Here is a 27,828-nt window from a genome sequence, read left to right on the forward strand (position 1 = left end):
ATAATTTCATTAATCATTTCATTGCATGTTCATAAAGGTGTAAATTGTTGAACAAAAATGTGAACGCAGCGTTAGACGCATGATCGTTTTTATTGATTCGTTATAGTCCAAGCGAAGGCTCATTCTGAGTCGTGGTTGGGTTACATTTCACATATTTTTGCAATACATTTCATCGTATTTTAATCTATTTAAGTTTGGTTTTAAGATATTTATTCGCATAAAAATTTTAAAAAAGTTTTTTACGTAAAGCGTAGAACGAAACGTCAAGTAAGTGTCAAAATAGTTGAAGGCTGTTTGTGATATTTGTTTGACAGTTCCTCAAGTTTCGTGTTAAAAACACTTTGTTTATTTCGCCGGTACTCTGAAATTATTCAAAATTGCGTCCGAAACGGAAGCTACAATGAAAGATGTCCCCGTGGACGTGGACACAAGAAATGTTGTTAAGAATAGGGAGTTGCTGTATCGGATGATAATAAGGTAACGCTTTTCATGTTATTTGTCTCGTTTAACACTTAATTACCGGTCTAAATCAAGATTTAAACTAAAGAGTTGCTTTTATTTAATCTTTATATGCTTCTACAATGTATATTTTATCATAATAACAAAGAATTTAATAAAAAATAAAAGTTACTATTATAGGTTATGTTTACGTGGTTTTTGAATATATTTTTTTAGCAATTTAAACGTTTATTGTTATGAATAACTATTTTCTTAGACGTTATATGTATTCAAAACGCAAATAACTCGTAAAATTATGAGATAATCGCAAGAGAAACAGGTTTTTCAATAAAATATCAGACGATAAAGTAAAATACTGTCATATGTACTCACAATTAACTTTAAATTAAAATTAAGCCAAAGAAGCAGTCTGTACTATACTTAAAACACAACTTTAAGCCCATATCTATTAGTACCATTACTTAATAATAGATATAGCCCTTTTATTGCATAGTATTTATCGTTATTTTATTTTGTTTACAGTCAACTCCATTATGATGGCTTTCAACCGATTGCAGCCACTCTGTCAGTGGCAGTTCACGCTGACCCACCGTGCCCACCGAGTGACAGGTAACATGGAATTATAGCATACAAATTATTTCCTCGGTAATTAGAAATACTAATAAATGCGCCACCTGTAGGTAACACTACCCATACATATTTGCATGTGTTAGATTGTCAATGCTCGATTAATATTTTCAAATTAGATGTTTTTTCTCTTGTGCCGGTATTTACACTGGCTCGCTCAACTTTAAACTTTAACACAAGAATAAAAATTCAACTAGACTTCTGATTAAAAGCTAGAAAACAGGAATCTTACTTGGTTATATTGAACGCAAAGCAACCAGTTTGGATTGTAGATTCTGCTGAAATTAACTGACAAGAAACTCAGTAGTTACTCTTTTCCTGAAATTGAATTTATCATCATAAGGCAAATGCCACTTAGTTATTGGGAACCAAAGCATTGTTGATTGGTTTGTGTCAGTGTTGATTTGTTACCGACAAGAGGCAGTTGCTTGTAGATTAAATAAATAATAATGTATTCCAGACTCTTAAATCTCATGATGGTTGGGCTCCAACACGAGCCGGACAGAAAGGATCGTCTCGCAGCCTCCAGTGGAGCGGAACATCTACTGGGAACTACAGGATTTGGTATGTAGTCATTGGTAACTTATTATATGTAATATGTTTCACAAATTTATTTAATTTATTAATTTTAGTGCTATATTAGTTTTTAAAACTTCATAGACTACTGGCTAGCTTGTACGACTACATAAGTTGTTACTAATGGTTGCTGGATACATATTTATGTTGTAACAAAGTTGTTCGGCAATTTCTGTAAAGAATTTCTTAGGAGGAAGTTTAGGAAGTTGGGAAGTATGAAGCTATTGGTGCTGAATTTGAACACTCTGGTGGAGTAGGATGACTGTACCATCAGACTATGATAATAAAGAGGTTTCCGGTTTATTATTAATTGTTTGTTTTGCCACTAGGAATGGAGTCAATATTACCATCTGTATTGTATAAGATGAGTTCAAAGAAAACTCGATGCTTGTAGAATTAGAACTCTTTATTGGACGTGCGTAATGTTGGAGAATTTATTAGCGAATGGTAAAATGATATGGCGCAAACGAATGAACAATGAGATGTACAGCTTAATTATTGTGCGATAACCGTCCAGAACGGTAACACGTGGTCACATGCGTATAAAATGAGTGGTAGGTGAGTAGGTTGCTATGCTATTTATGGCAGGCGCTAACACCATCTTTATTTAAAAGAGTATCCGCCTTTCCTTCCGTTTTTATTTTGATTGTATCTTGATCCCTCCACTACCTAAATAATCCACCACGGATTCTATGGACTTGGCTGGTTTGCATGTATAAGATTGTAAGAGGGGTGCCCCCCACTACCTAATTAATCTGCCACGGTTTCTATGAACTTGGCTGGTTTGCATGTATAAGATTGTAAGAAGGGTGCTCTGAATGTGTTCAGATTTGGAGTTCGAGATGGATGCGTCGTCGCTGGCGCCCGAGCCGGCCACGTACGAGACAGCCTATGTGACGTCACACAAGATGGCGTGTCGCGCGGGCGCCTTCAGCGCGTGCGGACAGCTCGTCGCCACCGGCAGCGTGGACGCCAGCATCAAGGTATTGTAAATATCCCACTGCTGGGCTGGCCTTTCTTTGAGGGAGAAGATTTTGGAACATGTTCCACCACGCTGTACCAATATGGTTTAGTGGAATACACAATAACACTTAGTATTTCTAATTGGCTGTTGAATAAGTTGCTGAGTGGGTATTTATCTAAATAGAGTACTGTCATTAATATATTAATAACTAGCTGCCCGTCACACACACACAAGTATTTTTGCCACCTCGGGTTACGTTACTTAAGTTTTAGTAAGGATTCCTTATCTTTTCTAGCAATAAATTATATGTTACTCGTAGATAATGTATCTTACGAATGGTGAAAGAATTGTTTAAATTGGTCCAGTAGTTTTTGAGCATATTCATTACGAACAAACAATCAAAGTATTCCTCGTAAAAGTATTAGTATAGATCCAAATTTTTATTTTAGATTTTGGATGTGGAGCGGATGTTGGCTAAATCAGCTCCAGAAGAAGTGGATCCTGGTCGAGAGCAGCAAGGGCACCCCGTTATACGAACATTGTAAGTTTTGGACATTACTTGGTGGTAGGGCTTTGTGCAAGCCCGTCTGGGTAGGTACCACCCACTCATCATTCTACCGCCAAACAACAGTACTAAGTATTGTTGTGTTCCGGTCTGAAGGGTGAGTGAGCCAGTGTAACTACAGGCACAAGGGACATGACATCTTAGTTCCCAAGGTTGGTGGCACATTGACGATGTAAGGAATAGTTAATAATTCTTACAGCGTTAATGTCTATGGGCGATGGTGACCACTTACCATCAGGTGGCCCATATGCTCGTCCGCCAACCTATACCATAAAAAAAAAAAAAAAACATATATGAAGGAGTATAAGTACCACACAGAGAAGGAGTTACCAGGAGTCCGGACAAAGCCTCACATGGCTATGCTTCTTGGATACCTAGGGTATTGCTGGTATATCCTAAAGTAAGGAATTCATATTTGATACAGAGCCAAAGTCTAGGCAGTAGAGACTTACCATCAGGTGGCATATTTGACCATCTCTTTGTGTTATATAAGATTACAAAAGTTTTGCAACATATAATACATGAATTTTAAATATTTGCCACTGGTAATTTATTATATGCCTGGTAATAAAAAGATTTTGAAAAGTGTTGCCACATTAATAAACATTAATACAATATAATGATAAAATAACCTCACAGTACAGATAAAATTGTCATACAAATATATGTATTATTATCTGTTCCCTAGATATGACCACACAGATGAAATAACAGCGTTGGACTTCCATCCCCGGGAACAGATTCTGGTGTCAGCGTCTCGTGACTGCTGCATCAAACTCTTCGACATCACCAAAGCATCCGCAAAGAAGGCCTACAAATCGATCACAGTGAGATTCATTGCAAAAATATATCCTCTTATTACTGAGTAACTATTACATTATATATAACTATTATATATACAACTATTTTGACGACCTCCGTGGTCGAGTGGTGTGTACACCGGTTTTCATGGGTACGCCACTCCAAGGTCCCGGGTTCGATTCCCGGCCGAGTCAATGTAGATTTATCATTAGTTTTCTATGTTGTCTTGGGTCTGGGTGTTTGTGGTACCATCGTTACTTCTGATGTTCCATAACACAAGTGCTTCAGCTACTTACATTGGGATCAGAGTAATGTATGTGATGTTGTCTCATATTTATTTATTATTTATTTACATACTAGTAGCCGCCTGCGACTTCGCTCGTTTAAGGGAGTCGATTGTCATGTATCAGGCAAAAAAGTAGTCTATGTCCTTTCTTGGAGTTTAAGTTTGCTTCATAGCAAATTTCATCGAATTCGGTTCAGCAGTTTGGTCGTGAAAGAGCGATAGACAGTTTGTACTGAGTTTCTTGGCGGTTCTTCTCGGTGGAATCTGCATTCCAAACCGGTGGTACCTTCACTTGATAGTTGTTTAATGACGATTCAAATGTGCTCGTAAAAGCTTACTTGAATAAAATACTATGTTTTAATATACTTTTTATTCATAGCCAATGTTTAGGAAAGTAAAGTAAAGTAACAGCCTGTAACTACCCACTGCTGGGATAAGGCCTCCTCTTCCAGTAAGGAGAGGGTTTGGAACATATTCCACCACGCTGTTCCAATGCGGGTTGGTGAAATGCACATGTGGCAGAATTTCGATGAAATTAGACACATGCAGGTTTCCTTCACCGAGCATGAGATGAATTATAAACACGAATAAAGCACATATATATATATATATATATATAGTGGTGCTTGCTTTGAACCCGCAATCATCGGTTAAGATGCACGCGTTCTAACCACTGGGCCATCTCAGCTCTTAGTAGTTTAGGAAGTAATGCTTCTTAATTCCAGGACGCAGAGCAAGTGCTGTGCGTGGCGTTCCATCCCCTGGGCGACCACATCATAGCCTCTACCACCCAGCCTGTCATCCGTCTGTACGACGTGACAACGAGCCAGTGCTTCGTATGTCCCGTGCCCTCCCACCACCACAAGAAACAGGTCAACTCCATCAAGTGAGTCACAACATTCATACCAGTTTTTTGCTGACAGTACAGTACGGTACTGTCGGCAAAAAAAGTGCCTCGTAACTTTCATTCTTAAGTTGGTTTTCTATCTTAATATCTTATAGTCCCGTGCCTCGGACAGCACGAAAAGATATCGGTTTTGCAACTAAACTCTACGCAAAGACTGAGAGTTAGGGCGCAGATTCTCGTGCCCTTGTGTTGAGGAGGGTCGTCTCCTGGATTATGTCTGCGTGTCTGTTGGCAGATTCTCCCCGAACGGCAAGTACTTTGCGAGCGGCAGCGCTGACGGTTCTGTGAAGCTCTGGGACACAGTCTCCAACCGCTGCTTCAACACCTTCATCAACGCGCACGAGGGCTCTGAGGTTTGCTCCGTAGCCTTCACCAGGAACAGCAAGGTACACCAGCTCATAGGTCTCATGGGTCTAACTTCTAATGTGTCCAGAAACATGTTTTATATGCTACGACGACCTCCATGGTCGAGTGGTGTGTACACCGGTTTTCATGGGTACTCCACTCCGAGGTCCCGGGTTCGTCCGGCCGAGTCGATGTAGATTACCATTAGTTTTCTATGTTGTCTTGGGTCTGGGTGTTTGTGGTATCGTTACTTCTGATTTTCATAACACAAGTGCTTCAGCTACTTACATTGGGATCAGAGTAATGTATGTGATGTTGTCTCATATTTATTTATTTATTTATTTCTTCCGCAGTATCTCCTAACATCGGGTATGGATTCGTCGATCAAGTTGTGGGAGCTGGCGTCTAGTCGCTGCCTCATACAGTACACGGGCGCTGGTACCACCGGTAACTACCTACCATACTTTTACACTATACAGCTCCTTGGATTGGACAAATGTGTATTCCGACCTGCATTGGATCAGCGTGGTGGAATATGTACCGAATCTTCTTCCAAAGGGAGGGGAGACCTTAGCCCAGCAGTGGGAAATTTGCTGGCTTTTGTTGATTGTTGAGAATTTACTTGCACGTTTTTTATTTTAGCCTATTGGGCGTGTCAATTGTATTCAATTTTATTATTTGGTAATTATATCTTCGTGTACCTTTTACGAGTCGAGATGGCCCAGTGGTTAGAACGCGTGCATCTTAACTGATGAATGATTTCCCACTGCTGGGCTAAAGGCCTCCTCTCCCATTGAGGAAAGAGTTTGGAACATATTCCACCACGCTGTTCCAATGCGGGTCGGTGGAATGCACATGTGGCAGAATTTCTATTAAATTCGTCACATGCAGGTTTCCTCACGATGTTTTCCTTCACCGAGCACGAGATGAATTATAAACACGAATTAAGCACATATATATAGTGGTTTGAACCCGAAATCATCGGTTAAGATGCACGTGTTCTAACCAATGGGCCATCTCGGCTCATAGAGTTTGTTAATCGTCAGGCAAGCAGGAACACCATGCCCAAGCCGTGTTCAACCACACTGAGGACTACGTGTTGTTCCCGGACGAGGCTACCACGTCGCTGTGCACTTGGCACTCGCGCAGTGCCAGCCGCTGCCAGCTCATGTCGCTGGGGCACAATGGCGCCGTCAGGTGAGAACGACGCTCCAGTGTATGCCATCAGAGAATCACTAAGAAATATATGTCTTAATCCTTAGCCACCAGCTCAGGTTAATAGATCATTCCTGTACAACGGTTTTCATGGGTACGCTACTCTGAGATCCTTGGTTCAATTCCTCAGCCGAGTCGATGCAAAAGATGATGATTTTACTCCATCGTCTACCCAAGTAAAGTAAAGTAGAGAATCACCAACAAATATGTCTTAACTATAGCACTCCTTAGTCAACTCAGATTAATAGATCATTCGTGTACAACGGTTTTCATGGGTATAGTATGGCACAACTTAGATGTCGCATCGGCAAAATTCGTAAAACCGATCACATCCGAATTGAGTACGCTATCCCAAATTATCAATATTTATTTCTCACGCGAATATGATCTTTGCACAAACGTTATAACTTGTAATATCATAGAACCTAATATATTCGTCAATTTAACGCGTCGATTTACACGCACTTGCTTTCTCTGACGCGTGAATCTATAGCGACGAATAGCATCGAATGGCGCGATAGGGAGCTATTTCTATTGGTTGTGTAAATCGGCAGTAATCGGTTTTATTTTCATTCCAATGCATTTTCCGACGCTTCATCTAATTTGTCGTACTATATGCCTCTCCGAGCTCCTGGGTTCAATTCTCCGGCCGAGTCGATGTAAAAGATGATGATTTTACTCCATCGACTACCCAAGACAATATGGAAAACCAATGGTTTTTCTATGTTGCCTTGGGTCTGGGTGTTTGTGGTATGCTATATGCAGTGGCGTAGCTAGGTGAGGAAGGGCCCCGGTGCGTAAAAAAAGAATCGGGCCCCCACCCAATCTTACCCAACCCTTTATTACTAAAAAATACATTTTAAAATTATAGATACCTAATAAGAAATAATGTGCTCAGGGTCGTGATTTTCTAGCTTCAGAAGTTTAAGGTTTAGTTTAGAGGCCCCCCTGAACTCCGGGCCCCTTGTGCACTGGCCCTGGCCCTACGATAGCAACGCCACTGGCTATATGCTTTAGCTAAATGATTCATGTCCATTGCGTCCATGAAAAATATCGTACTGGGCAACAAAAATGAAGTCTAAGTTGATACATCCTGTCCCATATATATATTTATTACATCGTTTTTTTTTTTTGTTTTTTTTTTTTTTTTTTGTTTTTTTACTTCCTTTTAATTAAGATTGAAATAATTTTCTAATTAGGTTAAGATGTTGATTGTTTTCTTTTAGTGCATGCTGTGTTCTTCTTTAAGTAATTGTGACACTTAGAACAGAATGTTATTTTTGTTATATTTTATTATTATAAACAGTGTACAAATTGTTGAAGAACCAAATAAAATAAATAAATAAATAGCTACTCTCCCCATTGGGGTCAGAGTGATGTGTGATGGGTCTGGTGTTGGGCAGGTTTATCGTGCACTCTGGCACGGCGCCCGCCTTCCTGACGTGCAGCGACGACTACCGTGCGCGGTTCTGGTACCGCCGGAACACCCACTAGTACCCCGATATAATAAATACTATTCTATATAACTGTGGTTTTATTTCGTGCCCCGTATGAAATAGGCTCTTTGACTGGTTTTTAAAATCGATTTTATATTAACTAGTAGAGGATTGGGATCCCAGTAAATGTTATTTACTAAAAAACTTGAATATTTAAATAGCCCAAGAAAACGATACTTTGACAATATGGCGCTGCAATATGGTCGATGACGTCACTTTCCTGTATTGTAATCTGTGGCACATATATTCTAAAACATTAGTCAAACGAGATTAACGAGCAAGTGACGTCATCATAATAAATTTTGTGTCAGGTGACAAACGTTTAAAAAAATGCATTTTTCTTTATGGATTTTTGAATAGATTAATTATATTATTTTATATACTGATTACAATAATTGACTATTTATTTTTCGCATTCTCAAATATCAGTATGTGCTTGGAGTTTGGATCCTAACATTTTCCACCATCAAATAATGATCGGAATTTATGATTTAAAGGATCTTATGATTTAAGAAAATGTGAATATTTTTAACAGAGCCTATAGGTTATTTTGTCTGCCTAATACCTAAAAAGGCTGTTTCTTGTATTTTGGAACAAATAGTGTGAACTTCACAGAAATTCAGCTTGTTGGGACTTTATGTAACTTCGAATGTCTAAATTGACCGGACTATAAAGCGTCCTCTTCCATTGAGGAGAGGGTTTGGAACATATTCCACCACGCTGTCCAATGCGGGTTGGTGGAATGCACGTGTTGCAGAATTTCGATTAAATTAGACATATGCAGGTTTCCTCACGACGTTTTCCTTCACCGCTGAGCACGAGATGAATTATAAAGACAAATTAAGCACATAAATCAGCGGTGCTTGCATGGGTTTGAATCCGCAATCATCGGTTAAGATGCATGGGTTCTAACCACTGGGCCATTTCGACTCATTTGAACACATACCTAACCTTAAATAATTTTATGCTCTCACACTAAATCCATAGTCTGATAAACAGTCACTTAATGGAATATATATAGCATATTCTGATAGAAGTAGGAAAAGAGATGAACAAACCTAAGATATACGTATTTCATCTAATAACTCAGCTACATTGTACACTATTAAGAGATAATGATTAATATATCTTTATTTAAATACAAGACTATTGCACTTAACAAATTATTCCCATTATAATTTTCTTCCAAAATTCCGGTAACAGATTCTTCTACGTTCAAAACGCAATTTTTCGTAAATACTTGGTGAGTATAAAAGACTAATCGAGCTCTTGGCCAATGATATCACGTCAATTTGCTGTAAAATTTTGTTTATTTGGGTCCTATTATGGTTGGGGTAAAGTTACTAGTGTGTTTATATATAATTTCCAAAATATAGTCAGATTTGAGATTTACATTTATTAATAATTGACCTAAAATTTTTCAATATGGAATTTGCCTCTTCCAAACGTAGAATCCTTTTTAGCATAATTTGCCCTTATTTTTGAGAGAATTCGTGGAACATTTAGTGTGTGTGAAAGAGGTTCGTACATACCTCGCACAAATGTTGGAAAATTATCGCCATTAATTCGTTGTATGAGATCCTACAATGAACTTGACTCCCATGTCATCGACATATACGAACTAAGTAGTGATAGTTTTAAGAAAAATTTAAATACTGTTTTAGTTAGTAATTAATATTTAATATTTAAAAATATTAGTGTTATTGGTAAGTCAAATAATTATAATATCCTTTTTGTTATCAAAGATTGTTTGTTATCCTATTGTACTGATATTTTTTTTTTGTTGTTTAAAATTTAGTCTCACAGATTTTATTAAATGTTTGAGTGTAGTGTTTAGTTACCTTTGTTAACATGTAAGTTGTAAAATGTAAAATGTAAATACCTGTAATGGTGTATCATACTGTACAAGTTTTCTTTTGTTGTTTTTCCTAAATATGATTTGTGAATATGCCGATGGTATTTCTAAAGCAATAAATAAATAAATAAATAAATAAATACCTGACTATACAGCTCTACCGACGACTCTCCCTTCAGCTGGTGGCCGGTGAGGTAGGTGTTGTGACTGCTGGCGATGTAGTACTGACTGAGGGGGCCCGTCATCTCGCGGGATAGCTCCTTGGAAAGATCATCTTCTCCATTACTTGCGGATTTCCTGAAGAATATTCTCATAGTAGCATTTGATAGATCAGGGAAAAATGTCACTAATTTATCATCGACGCTTTCGTGATGGAGAGACCAGACGTCTTCGATTGAAGTAAACAATGATACTGCTCGTCTAATATGTATTGTGGTTATTATCATAGTATTATATATTATGGCTAGATCCCCCTTCCCCAGTTAGCATTTTGGGCAAGTGCCTAGGATCCCGCGATCGGTAGCCCCAGTTCAAATAAAAACACTTTCACATTTTAGAAATAAAGATTCTGATTCTACCGATGGTAATAAATAAATATAGTACGACACAACTTAGACGTAGCATTGGCAAATTCACTAAAACCGATTCCCACAACCAATAGAAACTGCTTCCTATCGCGTCACTCGACGCTATTCGTCGCTATACATTCTCGCGTCAGTGCGCCTGTACACGAGAAAGAGAGTACATGTACATAAATCGACGTGTCAATTTGACGAACATAAGATATTACAAGTTATTACGTTTGTGTAAAGATTATTTTCACATAAGAAATAAATATTGATAATTGGTACAGCGTACTTATTTCGGATGCGATCGGTTTTACGAATTTTGCCGATGGTACATCTAAGTTGTGTCGTACTGTAACTAGATATTTCAACAAAGCATGATTCATTCGCAAATTGAAGGTCAATGATATTCTCACAAAAAAAAAGTTCTGCTAAAGTCGTAGGAGCCCCATTATCCTAATAATGGCCCGGGCCTGCAATAAGTTAAAGGCGCTGCGTATATGGGGCATATTGGAATTACGTTACAGATATTGAACCAGAATTCTAAACGACGTTACCAAAAGTGATACCTTACCCCATAAAATTGTTCGCTCTCCGCTGCTCAGGCACGAACGCGTAGTTGTCTTTGTCCGTGAGAAATCTCACGAAGCCCTCGAAGGAGAAGCAGTTCTCCGCCCGCAGTGTTGGGTCCGGTTCGTGCCTCTGTGAACAACACGTACTGGAAATCATTTCACAATCGACTTTAGGCGAGACCGTCTGGGTAGGCACCACGCAGATAGTCCCAAGGCTGGTTGTACATTGGCGAAGTAAGGGACGGTATATACATTTCTAATATTGTAGCCCTTGTTTTAACCCTTTAGGGGTGGTGGTGGTGGGGTAGTTTCGTAAAATCCGCTCTTAGCGATTGCCTACACTCAAAGAGACATTTTGTGTTTAATCAGTGGGTGGTACTTTGTTTATATAAAGATATTTGATAGTACATTTATCATATAATTCATCAATCAATACACGTACTAAGTTTTTAATATATTAGAGGTATGTAATTATATAGAATGTAAGGGAATCTTAAATAATGTTAAAACCCAAGGTTTGCTCTTTACTCACCTGTATAATGTCTTTCAGCTGCTGTTCAGTCTTGGGTTCATTTTGTCTCGTTTCGCAGAACTTCCCGAGCGTGGGCAGTGACAACACTCGACCGCTCACGTCGGGACTTGCTCCTTGAAATACAACTTGTATAAATTGAAAATATTCAGCAGATTCAAATCATTCAGATATGTAATGTAGTCTATTCTTTTATTTTCTTACTCCAATGGAATCAGTGGTGCCAAAGTTATACGAGTTTTCTGAGACTCAAAAGTGCAACAATAATAATTTTATAAGTCCGGACTTTAGTTGAGATTTTTTGTCGAACAACTCAGTGACTTATTTATGGACCTAATAGAATTCCGTAAAGCTGGTGATCTGTCTATTAAGCAAGAGATAGACGAGGCTATGGATTTTTGTACCTGGTAAAGCAGCCGCTGCGAGGATGTCGAATGCTTTCTTCCTGCCCGCCTTGTCACTCGGCGGTTCCAAGTCAAGGGAACCGTTCCTCGTCAGTAACCCTATAAGGTTGAGTTACATTACTACTAAAAGTAAAAAAAAAATTCAAAAGATTATTTTGCTCACAGTAAATATAACATCACTCTACTTTTGCTTGAAATAGTTTTAGGTGATTATCTATATACGCATATATAAAATAACAAGTCCTGACTGACTGACTCCTCAACGACGATTACGCTCGGCTCTACTGTTAAAAGATTAGGTGAGTAGGATCGATTTATTGAGTAGAAACCTACTAAGGAAGGAATTTTGGAAATTCTATCCCTAAAGGGGTGAAATAAGTTTATATGGAAGTCCATTAATTTTTATGTTAGTCACATGAAACTTGGGATACAGATTAAAAATAAGAAGATATGTATTTAAGCGTTTCCGGATATTCTACTCCTAAGGGAGTGAAGTACATACCAATGTGGCAAACAAATAAGTCTTAAACTAACGTCATATTTTAAGTTAATCTGTAAATATATTTAACTTGTACGCGGGCGACGCCGCAAAAAACATCTACTAAAACATAATCGTTATAACGTTACTGGGGAAGATTGACATTTGCAACCATGGTGTGCTTTTACAAATAGCGGATTAATCGGCAAACTGGCAAACGTAGTGTAGGACGTCCTCGGGCACGGTGGAGTGACGACTAACGCAAGACGGCTGGCAGGAGCTGGATGCGAGTAGCCCAACAACGATCTCAGTGGCGTGCAATTGAAGAGGCCTATGTCCAGCAGTGGACGGAAATGGGCTGATGGATGGATGGATGGATGGATTAATCGGTAAAGTCATACTAGTTTGTTCAAGTATGTGTGACTTACCGGTGCGGAAAACATTTTTGCTTCTGAAAAGTTCTGGGGAACTTCGACTCTTTTCGGCGCCCAGCAGTGGGTTCCGCATCCTCGGCACCGCCAGGTGTTCGAAGACATCGCGTAACTCCGACCTCATTACTAGACTGGAACAATGTTTAAGCAAATAATGCTAATGCAGACCACCATAGCTATTAATCACCTCCTGCTATGAATGAAGAAATTTCTGTAATTGGAGAAAACTCTGACACATATTACCCATGCTATAAAAATATAAAAAAGTAAAGTAAAGTAACAGCCTGTAAATTTCCCACTGCTGGGCTAATGACCTCTCCCATTAAGGAGAGGGTTTGGAACACATTCCACCACGCTGTTCCAATGCGGGTTGGTGGAATGTACATGTGGCAGAATTTCAATGAAATTAGACACATGCAGGTTTCCTCACTAAACACGTACAGAATTATAAACACAAATTAAGCACATATATATAGTGGTGCTTGCCTGAGTTTGAATCCGAAATCATCGGTTAAGATGCACGTGTTCTCACAGTGAGAAATAAATGATAACTTAAAAATTCATTTCGTTCCATTCACCCTAAGGGTTTTCACTTTCTCTTCAAATTTAAGCTTCCTAAACTGAAAGCTTATTTTCATAAATGAGAAGCTTCTCACTTTCATGTCGGTTAGTGAATCCTAAACCAGTGTCCTCAACAGGCAGGTGGGTTGTACAATTGAGATATTTACTTTCGAATCTGAGTAGTATTTAATAAATTCAAATCTTGCAATTCAGAAGAATTAAATAGGAAACAAGTTCACTGTTGTAAGGTAAGAAAGTAACATGAGAAGTTAAAAAATGTAGGCAGTTATAGTAATTCAAATTCAATAAAACCAATTTGCATAAAAATAGTACACTAATCTAGCTCCTAGGTTATATAAAAGGTTTAATGAGAGTTTAAAATGTCAAAAATTAAAAACAAAAAATCTGACCAGTTATAATTTGAAAGATAAAACTAAAACATGGTTGAAACAGTTTAACTACTATGAAACAGAAAAACTATTAAATATTGATAAATAACAATATAAGATAGACGCATACACTTTATCTGCACATCTTCATCACACATACCTGCACATACTCACACACACACACACACACACTCGGTCTGGGTTTTAGATTTATTAATTAAAATAATAGTAATTAGTCTTAAGAACTTATTGTAATACCCTTTGGAATTGTCATAACGTTGGGAAGGAACTGACTTCTGACACACGGTTAACACTAGTTCAGAAGTCAGGGTTGCACTATTATATAAGATGTAATAAATGGTTAACAATAAAGCATTTTTATTATTATTATATTATTATGAAATTACTGCCGATTTACGCAACCAATAGAAATGGATCACTATCGCGCCACTCGACGCTATTCTTCGCTATAGATTCTCGCGTCAGATCAACCCGAGAAAGCAAGTGCATGTAAATGGACGTGTCAAATTGACCAATATATTAGATTATATGATATTACATTTGTGTAAAGATCATATTCACATAAGAGCTAAATATTGATAATTTGGGCTAGCGTACTCAATTCGGATGTGATCGGTTTTACGAATTTTGCCGATGCTACATCTAAGTTGTGTCGTATTGTACTATGTATTAAGTTGAAGTTTAAGTTCTACTCACCTAAAACTCCGAAATAACGCGACAAAGTCCATGAAGTCGAGCTGCGTGTCGTAGCCCACCGAGCCCGTCCTCAGGTGTTTCAGATTCTCCCAAAACCTCTCACTCGTTTCTAATCTCCTTAAACTAAAAACAAATCGTACAAACATATAAAATAATTCACCTAATAAAAAATATCTGCTTATATAATATTGCTACGAATTATTTAACCACTAATGTTATTACTTGGGTGTATAAAAAGTTATTGATTTTGTCCATAAACCTTTTTTTAGTAATATCTTATTATATATTTTACTTGGTGGTAGGGCTTTGTGCAAGCCCGTCTGGGTAGGTACCACCCACTCATCAGTTATTCTACCGCCAAATAACGGTACTCAGTATTGTTGTGTTTCGGTTTGAAGGGTGAGTGAGCCAGTGTAACTACAGGCACAACGGACATAACATCTCAGTTCCCAAGGCTTGTGGCACATTGACGATGTAAGGAATATTTAATATTTCTTACAGCGTCATTGTCTATGGGTGATGGTGACCACTTCGGCCTTCGCCATCAGGTTGACGAGCATGTAGGCCACATGCTCGTCCACCAACCTATACCATAAAAAAATATACGCGGGGTTTGGATAAAAGCATGTTTAAGTAATGAAAGCATTTAATTGCAATAATGTACTCATGACTCGTGACTTTTAGGTACATAAAGGTATATGTCTTAACGGTCACTACGATGTGGCTCTCTTAGTAAATGTACATAGTGTTATTCCACCAATACGATGTAATTTGAAGCTTACCTACTGCGGTTAGGCGAGCCGCTGAATATGCTGGGCGCGGCGGTGAGGCTGCTGTGTCGCGGCGCGCAAGACGAGTGCTGGCTCGATGCCGCCGAGTACGAGCTGAACAAACACATTATTCTTATGAGAAATACCTTAGCGACTTCACACGGGTACTTCATATATATCGTCATATTATGACCAAATTACATAAAATCATTATAAATTGTAGCCTATGTGTTGTTCTGAGCCGAGATGGCCCAGTGATTACGGGTTTGAGACCAAGCAACCTCCACTGAATCGTGTCTGTGTATGAGTCTAATTTTAATTAATTTCACTGACATTTTGCCACTTGTGTATTCCACCAACAAGCATTGGAAACATCCGCATTGAAACAGCGTTGTGGAATATGTTCTAAACCTTGGCCCAGGGAGGTCTTGGCAGTGGGAAATTTATAAGCCGTTGTATTAATTGTGTATAATAAATTTGTAGGCTTTATAGGAATAGACTCTTATAACACACTTAATACACACAAAGTAAAAATCAAAAATCTATTAAATATGGAAGTGTAACACTTGCTTAGTGAGAGTCAGAAATCTACCACCGATTTGGAATTTAACACCTCTGAGAAGAACCGGCGAAAGACACAACATATTTTCGTATATTTGAAACAGCCTGGAGTCGATTATCTCATTTCCAAGGTATGCAATCAGCACACACAAACACACACACACACACACACACTTTAAAACAAACATCTACAGTCAACTTTGTTATAAGTCAAGGTCTACCTGTGCCTCGGTGATCCCTGGACTGCGTCATCGTCACTGCGCGTGCCGGACGTATGTGAGCTGTAGCTTTTCGGTGAACTCTTCAGTTCGGAAGTGGATTTGTTCTTCTTGAACTTCATGCCGGTGTTCTTTATGGAATCTGTGTGAGACTCTGCGTATTTGACCGGCGTGGAGTGCGACGAGCTGTCGCAGACGGAGTCCCTGCCTCCAAAGACCTGGATTGAGATGGAACACCAAATTGAGAGACAACAGCTCAAAGATACATTAAATATGTATATGTCGTCGATTACGAATAAATATTAACTTGATGATTTTGTTGTATCTGTCGGGTGTGATCGCCGTGACATAATGAGTCAGGTGATCGGAATCGTTTGAAGGGAAAACTGTCACATTCTTTTAATTCTTTCGAGAGCAGTTTGAATCTTACAAACGGGACCGTTAGTTCTCGCAACTGTGATAATTACTGCTAAAATAATATACCTATTTAATAATTTGTTTCTACATAAAATACAAGAATTGCCATAATTGTCATAGGTACAATATCGTTGTAATTAATTGCCTGAGACCTACGCCACGAACCCTGTACGCTTCCAAGACATATTATTTGGGTGGATTTCAAATAGCCTGTACGCAATCATGGACGTCCGCCACATTGGATTTAAGTCACGTGACTATATTTTAGCATACCCTTTCATTTGATACTTTCTTAGTCAAACGACCCCCCTTAAAATAAATGATTAGACTGATTAGAAGATGAGGTTACTGACCCGTATAGCGTCAGATACGAGCGGCTCGCAACAGCACCCGTCCTCGTAGTAGAGCGCCGTGTACTTGTTCTTCAGCCACGCGAGGCTCCGGTCCGCGAGCTTCGTCTGGCTTATCAGAGCCTTTATGACTGAGTGCAGCCCGACCGCCCAAACCCTGGAAGTAATATTCATCAATACATCTGCATTTAAATCATAATATGTAAATTTAGACGAATATATATTAATATAATAAGTTTTGAGTGGAATTGTCTGTTCCAAAAGGATCACAAAAACCAAACTTTTATTTTTTATAACTAAGAGTCGAGATGGCCCATTAAGTAGATGGCTTAGTGGTACGAACATCTTAACCGATGATTGTGGGTTCAAACCTTTGCAAGCACCACTGAATTTTCATTTGCTTAATTTGTGTTTATAATTCACCTCGTGAGGAAACCCACAAAAAATTCTACCATGTGTATAAACTAATCCGTATTGGAACAGCACGGTGAAATATGTTCCAAACCTTTTTCTCAAAGGGAGAGGAGGCCTTAGCCCATTAGTCGAAAATAAAGGCTAACAATAAATAATAATCATCGGTTAAGATGTACGCGTTCCAACAACTGGGCCATCTCGACTATTTAACTTGATACATAAGCTAAAATGAAGCAAAAATTTACCTGAAGGAGTATGGCGGCAGTACGAAGTGCACAGTTCTGTTATCACTCAGAGTTTTCCCGTAGACTAGTGATATGATGTGGGGTCGCTGGCTACACGTTTCGAGGCCGTGTTTCTTTGCGCACGCGCAGAGCTCCGCGATATCCCGCGGTTCCAGCAGCTTGCCTCCAAGACGCATGTCTTTCACGCATTGGAGATCGATGAAGCTGGAAAAGATTTACATATTCATATTATACTGCTTCTAATGCAAAAATGCCGACAAATCTGGGAATGAAACTTCTATGTTACTTGAATCTACGTTTTATTAAAAGTAGTTATGGTGGTTCATCGTCAGGAGCTGTATTCATCTATTTAGCATTCATTTGCGATCGAGGATTCCGTTTTAAATTGCTTTAATTATGACGGATAAATTGTGTCATTACAGGAGGATTTTGTAATGCTCATTACTTCTCAATTATTGACGTAATATTCGAATTAGAACTGTTAGAATAAAAATGATGTACCCAGTACGGGGCTGGTTAAATTCGTCAATCCAAAAAGGCCTGGTTGTATCCTACTATAGTCAAAGATATTTAGACGTTTTTTATGCCCTATGAAAAGCATATGGGCCATAGATAATAGCGCTGTAAGAAATTTTAACCATTCCTTTGGGAATTAAGATGTTATGTCCCTTATGTCTGTAGCTACACTGGCACAGCCTTCAAACCGGAGCTCAACTGAGTATTGTTTGGCAGTAGAGTATCTGTGGAGTGGGTGGTCCCTATCCAGACTAATTCAAAGCCCTACTTTTCATGATATTCCAAGCTTTAGTAAAACGAGGGATCTTTGTCCAGGAGTGGAATTTATGGGCGGTTCCAACTCACCCCTCCTCCCCGACCACACCGGCTTCATTTTCATGCACCAAGTTTCCGGAATATTTCAGCGGTATGACTTCCTCGGGGTTGTATGATAAGCTAATTTCAGGTTGCTGTACGTTCTCCGATGGGGTTTCACCTGAAAGTTATGAACATTGGAAACGTCCTTGGACTTTACGCCTGCTTGTCAAATTTGTCACTAAGTTCGATTTTATGTTTTGACCTTGAAAATATAACGAGGGAACTTCACTTAATATAGTTGTTAAATGACGATTCCAAAGTGCTTGTAAAAGCTAACTCTAATAAAATTTATTTTGAATTTGATTACACCTCGCCACCGACCGTGGAATTAAAAAGGCCTTGTTATTATGAAATACTAATTCAACGCATTTTACGAAGCGAAGAATAAGGTTCTAGGTATGTACGGTACCGTGTTGTGCATGCGGGCGGTGCGCTGTGCGGCTCCACGTGAGCAGAGCACAGGAGCGCTCCAGGCGCAGCTGGGCGAACGCGCCACCCCACTCCGCCTCCCCCACCACGCAAGCGGTTCCGTGGTGTAGTATCTGCGAAATAGAACTGGTTTATTGTTGTTGTTTGATTGGATGACGCTGATGATTAAATGCGACAATCAGTATTAATAGTAATATTTACTTTTTTCCCACACATAAATACAGTTAGTAAATATTTTGTTAAAAAATAAAGTTAGCAAAAGTAGATACCTAGCAGTTAGGCTAAATTTTTCAATTCCAAATTCAGAAAATTATTTTCTTTGGTATATAAATTATATTTTAAACCTTCACAATTCAGGTGTGGAAATGTATAGAGGAAGATTCTCAGAGACCGTAAATGATTAAACGCACAGACAGTATTTAATTTAATATATAGTTTGGTATAAATAGCCAGGCATTGGAAATGGTGAGTGATATGTACGTGACATAGGTATTCTGTAAAAAGAAACTCGAAATTCACTTCACAACAACGACAATAACAGCCTGTAAATTTCCCACTTTTGGGTTGAGGCCTCCTCTCCCTTTTGTGAAGAAGGTTCGGAACTCATTTTACCACGCTGTTCCAATGAAGGTTGGTGGAATACACATGTGGCAGTTTTTTTTTAAATTAGACATATGTAAGCGATGTTTTCCTTCACCGCCGAGCACGAGATGAATTATAAACACAAATTAAGAACATGAATATACAGTGGTGCCTGCCTGGGTTTGAACCCGAGACGTTGGTTAAGATGCACGCGTTCTAACCAGTGGTCTTTTTTTTATTCACTGTCACTTCAGAAATCTATCGTGAAATTTCAAAATAGCTAAAGATCATTCTTGCAAAATATGTATGTGTTCTGTTAAGCATGGGATATCACATTGATATATTTTCGCGTGGGTGAATACCATCACCAGATTTGGACCTACCTGTAAAACGTGCCTGTCCATTCTCTCCCCGTTCTGCGGCGCCAGCGGGAACATGGTGACGCCATGGTCGTGAGGGAGGGGCTGAACTGGACAGTAGCCGCCTCCTTCCAGCTCGTACAGCGCTTCGTTCTCGAAGTCTGATCCCGCGGTCGTCTGAGCTGGCTGCACGAAGACAGGTTCCTCGCACGATTCTATAGCTGTTCTAAAACGATAGGGAGTATTTAAGTCTTACAGCTGTAAGCATAAATATTGTTTAAGTCTGTTGTATAGAATGTCAAGTAAATGGGGACTATGAGAAGAAAATATAAAATCAAAATATACTTTATTCAAGTAGGCACAAGCAAGCACTTTTGAATCGTCATTTAACAACTATTTTTTATATTAAGTGAAGCTATCACCGGTTTGGAATGTAGGTTCAATCGAGAAGAACTGGCAAGAAACGCAAAAGTTACTCTGTTTCATAATAAGGTACGGTTCGTAAGGCATCAGTTGGATAAATCACCACCCTTTTTTTTTTTTTTTTTTCTCGCTGGAAAAACGCATTACGCGCTTCCCCCACGTGATGGAAAGTGGGGGGGGGGTGTGGGACTCCCCGGAGCCCTGGACGCCGAGTGCGCCCAAGTACGCCGGGTTTACCCACTAAAAAACCAGCGGTACCCTCTCCGTCTTTCGATGGACGCCACGGGATCGCTTACGCATGCTACCGTGACGCCCTGACGGTCGGCCCACCTATGCGGGCCTCTAACACCTAGGGGTGATTCCCGGGGTACTGGGACCCCCCTAGTTCCTGCGGCGCCTATTGAGGCGGTGGGAGAAGGTGCGCGGAGCGCCTTTTCCTCCTCCCCGGTCGTCTTCTGCGGAGCGAGTCAGCGGCGGCACTCTCTTCCCGCTCCTGCTCCGCGGCTTCCTTCTGCGACATGACACTTTCGCAGAAGGAGCGCATCTCTGACCAGCACATCTCGCTACCGAGCATGGCGTTGATGATGCTCGGCAGCGAAAGGTCTCCGCCCATAGTCGCCGCAAGGGTGTGCCTCTGGGGCCCCCACGCAGCACACTCGTACAGGGTGTGGTACGCCGAATCCACTGGCGCACCACACTCGTGGCAGCAGGGTGACTCCTCCCGCCGCGCTATCCCGTGCAGGTACTTACCGAAGCATCCGTGTCCAGTAAGTACCTGCGTCATTCTGTACGACAGTGTGCCGTACTTCCTCTCGACCCAGCGACTCAAGTGGGGACGGATCGCCTCCACTGTCGCTAGGCCCGCCGTGGGTGACCCCAGATCTTCCTGCCATCGGACGATCAGGGCTTGCTGGGCTAGAGCCCTGATCCGCCCGATCTCCGCCGACCCTGGAGGTTCGCCGCGGTCCCTCGCCTCGACCCGGAACCGGTACACCTCCGCGAGCACCTCCGCCTGGAGCTCCCAGGGCGGATCGCCCGCGAGAAGTGTCGCCGCAGTCCACGACACCGTACGGTACCCTCTGATGCCTCTCACCGCTATGACCCTCTGCGGCTTGCGCAGCAGGGCCCGATTTTTAGTGGTGAGGGCATCTATCCAGATCGGGGCACCGTACAGCGCCATCGACCTCACTACGCCGGAAAAGAGACGCCGGCATAGTGACCCCGGCCCCCCCACATTCGGAAGGAGGCGACCAAGAGCGGCGGCGGCGTTGATGAGCCTCGGGCCGAGTTGGATAAAATGCTGCCCGAAGCTCCATCGACCGTCCAGGATCAGGCCCAGATACTTCATCTGGGCCTGCACCTTGATCACCGTCCCGTGGACGGTGATACTCGCACCTCGTGGGGGTCCTTTCCGTGGACCGTGGAAGAGGAGGGCCTCCGTTTTGGATATGGAGACCCTCAAGGGATAAATCACCACCCTGATCTTAAAGCCCTTATCCCAATTCTACTTGGGGTCGGCAAAGCATATCTTCTCCTTCTTACCTCTCTGTTAGACGTCATCTCACGAATAACATTCTTTCTAACCATATCGTCTTTCACACAATCCATCCATCGTTTCTTGGGTCGTCCTCAACCTTAATATCCATCCACATCCACGCTCAAGACCTTCCTCACAACATGGTCCTCATTCCTCGTCATAATATGTCTATACCATGACAGCCGATTTCCACATAGCATCAGTTGAGTATGTAAGAGCCGAGATCGCCCCGTGGTTAGAACAGTCAGTGGTTAGTGTTTAATTTGTGTTTATAATTCATCTCGTGCTCGGCAGTGAAAGAAAACATCGTAAGAAAACCTGCATGTGTCTTATTTCATTGAAATTTCACATGTGCATTCCACCAACCCGCATTGGAACAGCGTGGTGGAATATGTTCCAAACCTTCTCTTCAATGGGAGAGGAGGCCTGAGCCCAGCAGTGGGAAATTTACAGGCTGTAATTTACTTTAATAAAAGCATCGTTTCTTTTGTATAAAAGCATCCAAAAATAAATAATTAAAAATAAATAAATAAACCGACATCAAAATAAGAAACAGCTAGTGAACTAAAAATATATCGTTGAAACTACTCGACCGGTTTCAATGAAACTTACACTGTTCCCTAAGTTGAATTCAATTAAGATTCAAATATGCTGATCAACAGACGAATACTAATTAATAATTCGGAGCGCAATTAATAGATGAAATCAAATTAAATCAATCAAATCATTCTCATCATTCAATTAGGCTTATAAAATTCATTGAACCGTCATACTACTACCGATTCGGAAAGTCGATTCTAACGAGTGTAACCGTCAAGTAGCAGAACTTTTAGGGGTTGGTTGAGTCCTTGGAGTCCAAGTTTACTTCATATTAAGTTTCATCAAATTCGGTTCAGCGGTATGGTCGTGAAAGAGCGAAAGATTCAAAGAGTTACCTTCACATCTATACATATAAAATTGGAGTGTCTGTGTCCAGCATTTTTTTACTCAAAGCATTTATACACGGTACACAGTACATAATTATATACAATAATAACATTTTTTAATCTGCCTGTCTGTTTGTTCCAGCTAATCTCTGGACCGGATGGACCGATTTTGACGGGACTTTCACTGGCAGATGAGTGATATACTAGAGAGTTACTTAAGCTACAATAGTATTTGTTTTTTTTTGTTAAACTCAAGCGTGTACAATGTCGCGGGCACAGCTAGTTTATAATATTAATATTGTTTCCTTATTGCTAGCATATTAGGTTTAGTACCTTATTTTTAAGATATCAATACATATTTTTTCAAAATCAAAATCAAAATAAACTTTATACAAGTAGGCTTTTATAAGCACTTTTGAATTATCATTTTATAATTAAGCGAAGCTACCACCGGTTCGGAAAGAAGATTCTACCGAGAAGAACCGGCAAGAAACTCAGTAGTTACCCTTTTTAACATTTAAAAAATACAACGTCATTTTAATTAAATACAATAATTTCAATTAATGTATCCTGCTTGGAAGTCAACAGGTATTAACTCCACGCTTTTTTATCATCTATAAAATCTTGTATCGAATAATATGCTTTTTCTACCAATGTATTTTTTACAAACGATTTGAATTTACTAAACGGCAAAGTTAAACATGTCTGCGGAATTTTATTATAGAAACGGACACCTTGCCCCATGAAGGATTTATTGACTTTGCGGAGTCGGAAACTTGGCGTTATAAGCTTTCGTTAAATTATTTTTAACGAAAATAAAAATAATAAAATTAATTTCGTTAAATATTCATATTAACACTATACCACCTTAAGTAATCTCCAAAAACGGGCGCCGTTGTCCTCGCCAGGCTGTATCGGTGCTGGTGAAAGCTCGCTATGTGGTCCATCACCGCCTGCGTCCGGTACACCTTCTCCAAGTTCATCAGCCCCTCGGGCCCGACCCGACGGAACTGTTCGCCTTCCTCGTCGAATGATGCGATGTACTTGAAAAAGCAAGATTTTCAATTAATTTAATACAATTACTTCTGTAAATAGAATATGCAGATATATACGAAAATTTAGTGACATATCTGCCTGAGAATTGCTCAGTGTTTCAGGACCAGTATAGCGTCTTAAGATTGTTTTAGGTGGCAAACGAGCAGGGGGACCTGACGAAAAGTGACAAACAGCGCCCATGGACATCTACAACACTCGGAGGCTTGCAGGTTGCCTTTAAAGAAAGTGTACGCTTTTTTAAAGGTTCCCAAGTAAGTTCGGAAAAACCGCTGGCAAAAGCTGGTTCCACAGAGAACAGTCAAGAATTCGATTGAGAAGTTACTGGAATTTTAGGATTTTGAAGGTGGCACTCACCACCTGCCTGCTGGTGTCGTTGTAGCGTGACTCCCGCTTGCAGCTGTCTCGGAGAGGACTGGTGGTCGTGCCTTGGTCCACTCTCTTACTGCTCTCTCTTCTTGTATCTCTTTTGATCGAGGATCTGTTGAAATGAACTGATTTTTTATTATTTCGCAGAAACAGGTACATGTAAACTAATCATAAAACTATTTTACATTAATCGTATGCTTGGCTTTCTATTTGTAAACGCAGATGGCTCAGTAGTTTAATGGGTGGATTAAGGGTTCGAACCCAGAACACTAAAAATAATTTTAGGCTTTATTTCCGTTTATTTCCTTCGTGATCTGTGGTGCTGGTCAGTAGTCTTAGGAAACCTTCATGTATTAAATTTCGTTGAAAATCTGTAACATGTTATCCAATACCAACTACACTGGAGCAGCATAGAACACTTTCCAAGCCATCTCCTCAGGGAGGAAGCTTTAGTCCAGATGTGGGACATTAATAGGCTTTAGAGAGTAAAGTATATTTTAAAAGAATATGTAAGGGCAACGACCTCTAGCTCGGGCAATAAGGCCTGAAATAAGTTTTCTATTGATTAAACGGAACTGTATCTATTTATAAGCGAAAAGTAAATTTAGTATGTTTCATTTGATTACATTTAATATATATCAAGATGGCCCTTTAGATCATGTAATGTAAATGAAAATTTTCGAAGATATTACAGATTTAAATTGAAGGGACACACTGATTTGTATTAATTCTAGTCATGTCATCGGAAGAATGGCAAATGAATTTACAACATCAATACTACCGATGAATTGCCGCCAACCATCGGTACCGAGTATGAAGGAGACTTCACTTCTAGCTCGCACTTCAAACAGTTCTAGGCTAATTAGCTGATAGGATAAATGTAATTTCTTCACTTCTTGTTCTTAATAAATAGTTTGAGTAATTAAACGTCTTATTTCAGCTCGATTTGCTTATTATAACTGGCTTCCACTTCATGTTGTCCTTATGGAGTTAGCTTTACAAATCAATCCAGTTCCGATGACAATATTCATGTAAATGATGATGATGGAACTCCTTAACAGACAACAGCATCGACAAGAATAAAGAAGGTCAGTATTTACCTGTCATCCTTGACAGAGTCCCGCTTGGTGTCTCTCCTGTGCGTCGGCGTCACGGCGACTGAGTGGGTCGTCAGAGACGGAGTCGCTGCCAGGATTTCTCTAAAAATTGAAACGGTCAGAGTTAATGATGTATACTTAACTAACCACTTAGTGGTCGGACTTGTGCCCATCTGAGTAGGAACCACCCACTCATCAGATACTCTATCGCTAAACAAAAGTACTCAGTATTGTTGTGTTCCAGTTTGAAGGGTGGATGGGTCATTGTAACTACAGGCACAAGGGACATAACGTCTTAGTTCCCAAGGTTACATGCGGCTTTGCTTGCTTAGAAAATATGAATATATTTACATATTAACTTAAAACATTACATTGATTTACAATTTACTTTTTTTACAACACGTTTTTCCAATCAAAATCAAAATAAACTTTATTCAAGTGGGCTTTTACAAGCACTTTTGAATCGTCATTTAAGTAAAGCTACCACCAATTCGGAAAGCAGATTCTACCGAGAAGAACCGGCAAGAAACTCAGTAGTTACTCTTTTTCAACATTTAAAAAAATACAGTCATGTTAGCTAATACAATTATTTAAATTAATCTATCCTGCCTGGAAGTCAACAGGCATTAATTCCACGCCTTTTTATCATCTACAAAATCTTGTATCGAATAATATGCCTTTTTACCAATGTATTTTTTATAAACGTTTTGAATTTACGAGACGGTAAAATTAAAAAGTAGCCCGTGTCCTGTCTCAGACTCTAGACTATTTTTGTACAAAATTTCATTTAAATCGGTCCAGTAGTTTTGGCGAGACATACAGACCGACAGTTACTTTCGCATTTATAATATTAGTTTTTTACACCGGGACTTAATATGTATCCTTATATTATGACCAAATTACACAAAATCATTATAAATCGTTACCTATGTGTTATGATGTGTAACCTACATTACTGTAAAATTTCATCCAAATCCGTTGAGTACTTTTTTCGTGAAAGAGTAACAAACATACATCCATCCTCATAAACTTTCACCTTTATAATATTAGTAGGATTAATTAAGGCTTCATTGCCTGTTAAACCCCCCCCCCCCCCCAGTTGTAAAGCTCGTTTCCAAATCACTCTCCTTTATATATTAGCGTAATAACAAAACGAATGTTAAAAACATCAAAGCCAAGCCAGTAATCATTCCAGCCAGCCATTTATCTATGTCAAACTTGGGTAATTAACCCCAGGTTACCCCCCCAGAGAATAAACTGTTGTAATTAAAAAATAACACATTGAGATGAGGCCACTCGACCGAGAGGACGTGTGTGATTAATATCCACGCAGAGATGTTATTACCACCGTTTTTGAATCTATATAATATAAGAATAAATACTTAATTCAAGTAGGCTTTTACAAGAGGTATGGCCCAGTGGTTAGAATGCGTTCAAACCCAGGCAAGCACCAATATATAAATGTGCTTAATTTTTGTTTATAGTTCATCTCGTGCTCGGAGGTGAAGGAAAACATCGTGACGACCTGCATGTGTCTAATTTCATCGAAATTCTGCCACATGTGCAATCCACCAAGCCGCATTGAAATAGCGTGGTGGATATGTTCCAGACCCTCTCCTTAATGAAGGAGGAGGCCTAAGCCCATCAGTGGGAGATTTATAGGCTGTTACTTTACAAGCAGTTTTGTATCGTCATTTGACAATTATATTAAGTGAAGCTAACACCGGTTCGGAAAGTAGATTCTACCGAGAAGAACCGGCAAGATCAATGATTAATCTCGTAATACTAGAAACTATAACACATAGAAACTTGAAATTGGGCAGGTAGGTTCCTTAACTATTCTCCTATGCAGGTAAAATGGTTGAAAATTTGTATTTTATAAATTTTGCGTAATAAAGCCTCGGATTCAGTTACTTTTAATCTAAATTATTTTAAATATTTTTTATGGGAAGGAATAGGATGTTCATTTGATTGTAAAAGTTCTCCTTATTATGAAAATATCTTAAAAATAAACATTATAGTTTTGTGAGAAATATTTTGTTTGTGTATAATGTAAAAACAAATTAATTTGTACTTGGTATGTGTTTTTTTTATGGTATAGGTTGGCTGACGAGCATATGGGCCACCGGAAGGTAAGTGGTCACCGTCACCCATAGACAATGACGCTGTAAGAAATATTAACTATTCCTTACATCGTCAATGTGCCACCAACCTTGGGAACTAAAATGCTATGTCCATTGTGCCTGTAGTTACACTGGCTCACTCACCCTTCAAACCGGAACACAAAAATACTGAGTACTGTTATTTGGCGGTAGAATAACTGATGACTGGGTGGTATCTACCCAGACGGGCTTGCACAAAGCCCTACCACCAAGTAAAGGAGTAGTGTAAGGAGTATCATCCCTACCACACCAGCCTACCTGCTACAGGCTATATGAGGTGTGCGATTCCAAGAATAGGGC

At 39.7% G+C, this 27,828-nt stretch overlaps 2 protein-coding genes across 2 annotated transcripts in view; one reads left to right on the forward strand and one right to left on the reverse strand.

Moving 5' to 3' along the window:
• LOC124541525 (1-phosphatidylinositol 4,5-bisphosphate phosphodiesterase epsilon-1-like) overlaps positions 1-27,828 on the reverse strand; it is a 70,781-nt gene that overhangs the window by 12,470 nt on the left and 30,483 nt on the right. The window contains exons 3-18 of the mRNA XM_047119440.1: positions 25,370-25,468; positions 24,258-24,381; positions 23,715-23,890; positions 19,986-20,187; positions 19,001-19,133; positions 18,580-18,709; positions 17,719-17,922; positions 17,063-17,216; positions 16,296-16,510; positions 15,526-15,627; positions 14,744-14,866; positions 13,074-13,207; positions 12,168-12,266; positions 11,767-11,879; positions 11,237-11,364; positions 10,240-10,393 (exon numbers count right to left, since the gene is read on the reverse strand). Coding sequence (XP_046975396.1) covers positions 10,240-10,393; positions 11,237-11,364; positions 11,767-11,879; positions 12,168-12,266; positions 13,074-13,207; positions 14,744-14,866; positions 15,526-15,627; positions 16,296-16,510; positions 17,063-17,216; positions 17,719-17,922; positions 18,580-18,709; positions 19,001-19,133; positions 19,986-20,187; positions 23,715-23,890; positions 24,258-24,381; positions 25,370-25,468 — 2,290 coding nt within the window. The remainder of the gene's footprint in view (positions 1-10,239; positions 10,394-11,236; positions 11,365-11,766; positions 11,880-12,167; positions 12,267-13,073; positions 13,208-14,743; positions 14,867-15,525; positions 15,628-16,295; positions 16,511-17,062; positions 17,217-17,718; positions 17,923-18,579; positions 18,710-19,000; positions 19,134-19,985; positions 20,188-23,714; positions 23,891-24,257; positions 24,382-25,369; positions 25,469-27,828) is intronic.
• On the forward strand, positions 289-8,269 carry LOC124541625 (cleavage stimulation factor subunit 1). The gene is made up of 11 exons (XM_047119549.1): positions 289-477; positions 982-1,068; positions 1,547-1,650; positions 2,491-2,645; positions 3,076-3,167; positions 3,880-4,018; positions 5,004-5,164; positions 5,421-5,571; positions 5,884-5,977; positions 6,577-6,727; positions 8,149-8,269. Exons 1-11 carry the CDS (start codon positions 401-403, stop codon positions 8,237-8,239), a joined length of 1,302 nt encoding a protein of 433 aa, XP_046975505.1. The 5' UTR covers positions 289-400; the 3' UTR covers positions 8,240-8,269.

This window comes from Vanessa cardui, chromosome 28, assembly GCF_905220365.1.
Source record: "Vanessa cardui chromosome 28, ilVanCard2.1, whole genome shotgun sequence".
Classification (NCBI taxonomy): Eukaryota; Metazoa; Arthropoda; class Insecta; order Lepidoptera; family Nymphalidae; genus Vanessa; species Vanessa cardui.

What these genes read in the sequence shown, in the direction of transcription:
- LOC124541625 (XM_047119549.1), top strand. Translation starts at nt 401, where the DNA reads ATGAAAGATGTCCCCGTGGACGTGGACACAAGAAATGTTGTTAAGAAT. An exon ending in CCTTCACCAGGAACAGCAAG is followed by an intron (nt 5,572 to 5,883) that starts GTACACCAGCTC and finishes TTTCTTCCGCAG; the next exon opens with TATCTCCTAACATCGGGTAT. An exon ending in GGGCACAATGGCGCCGTCAG is followed by an intron (nt 6,728 to 8,148) that starts GTGAGAACGACG and finishes GGTGTTGGGCAG; the next exon opens with GTTTATCGTGCACTCTGGCA.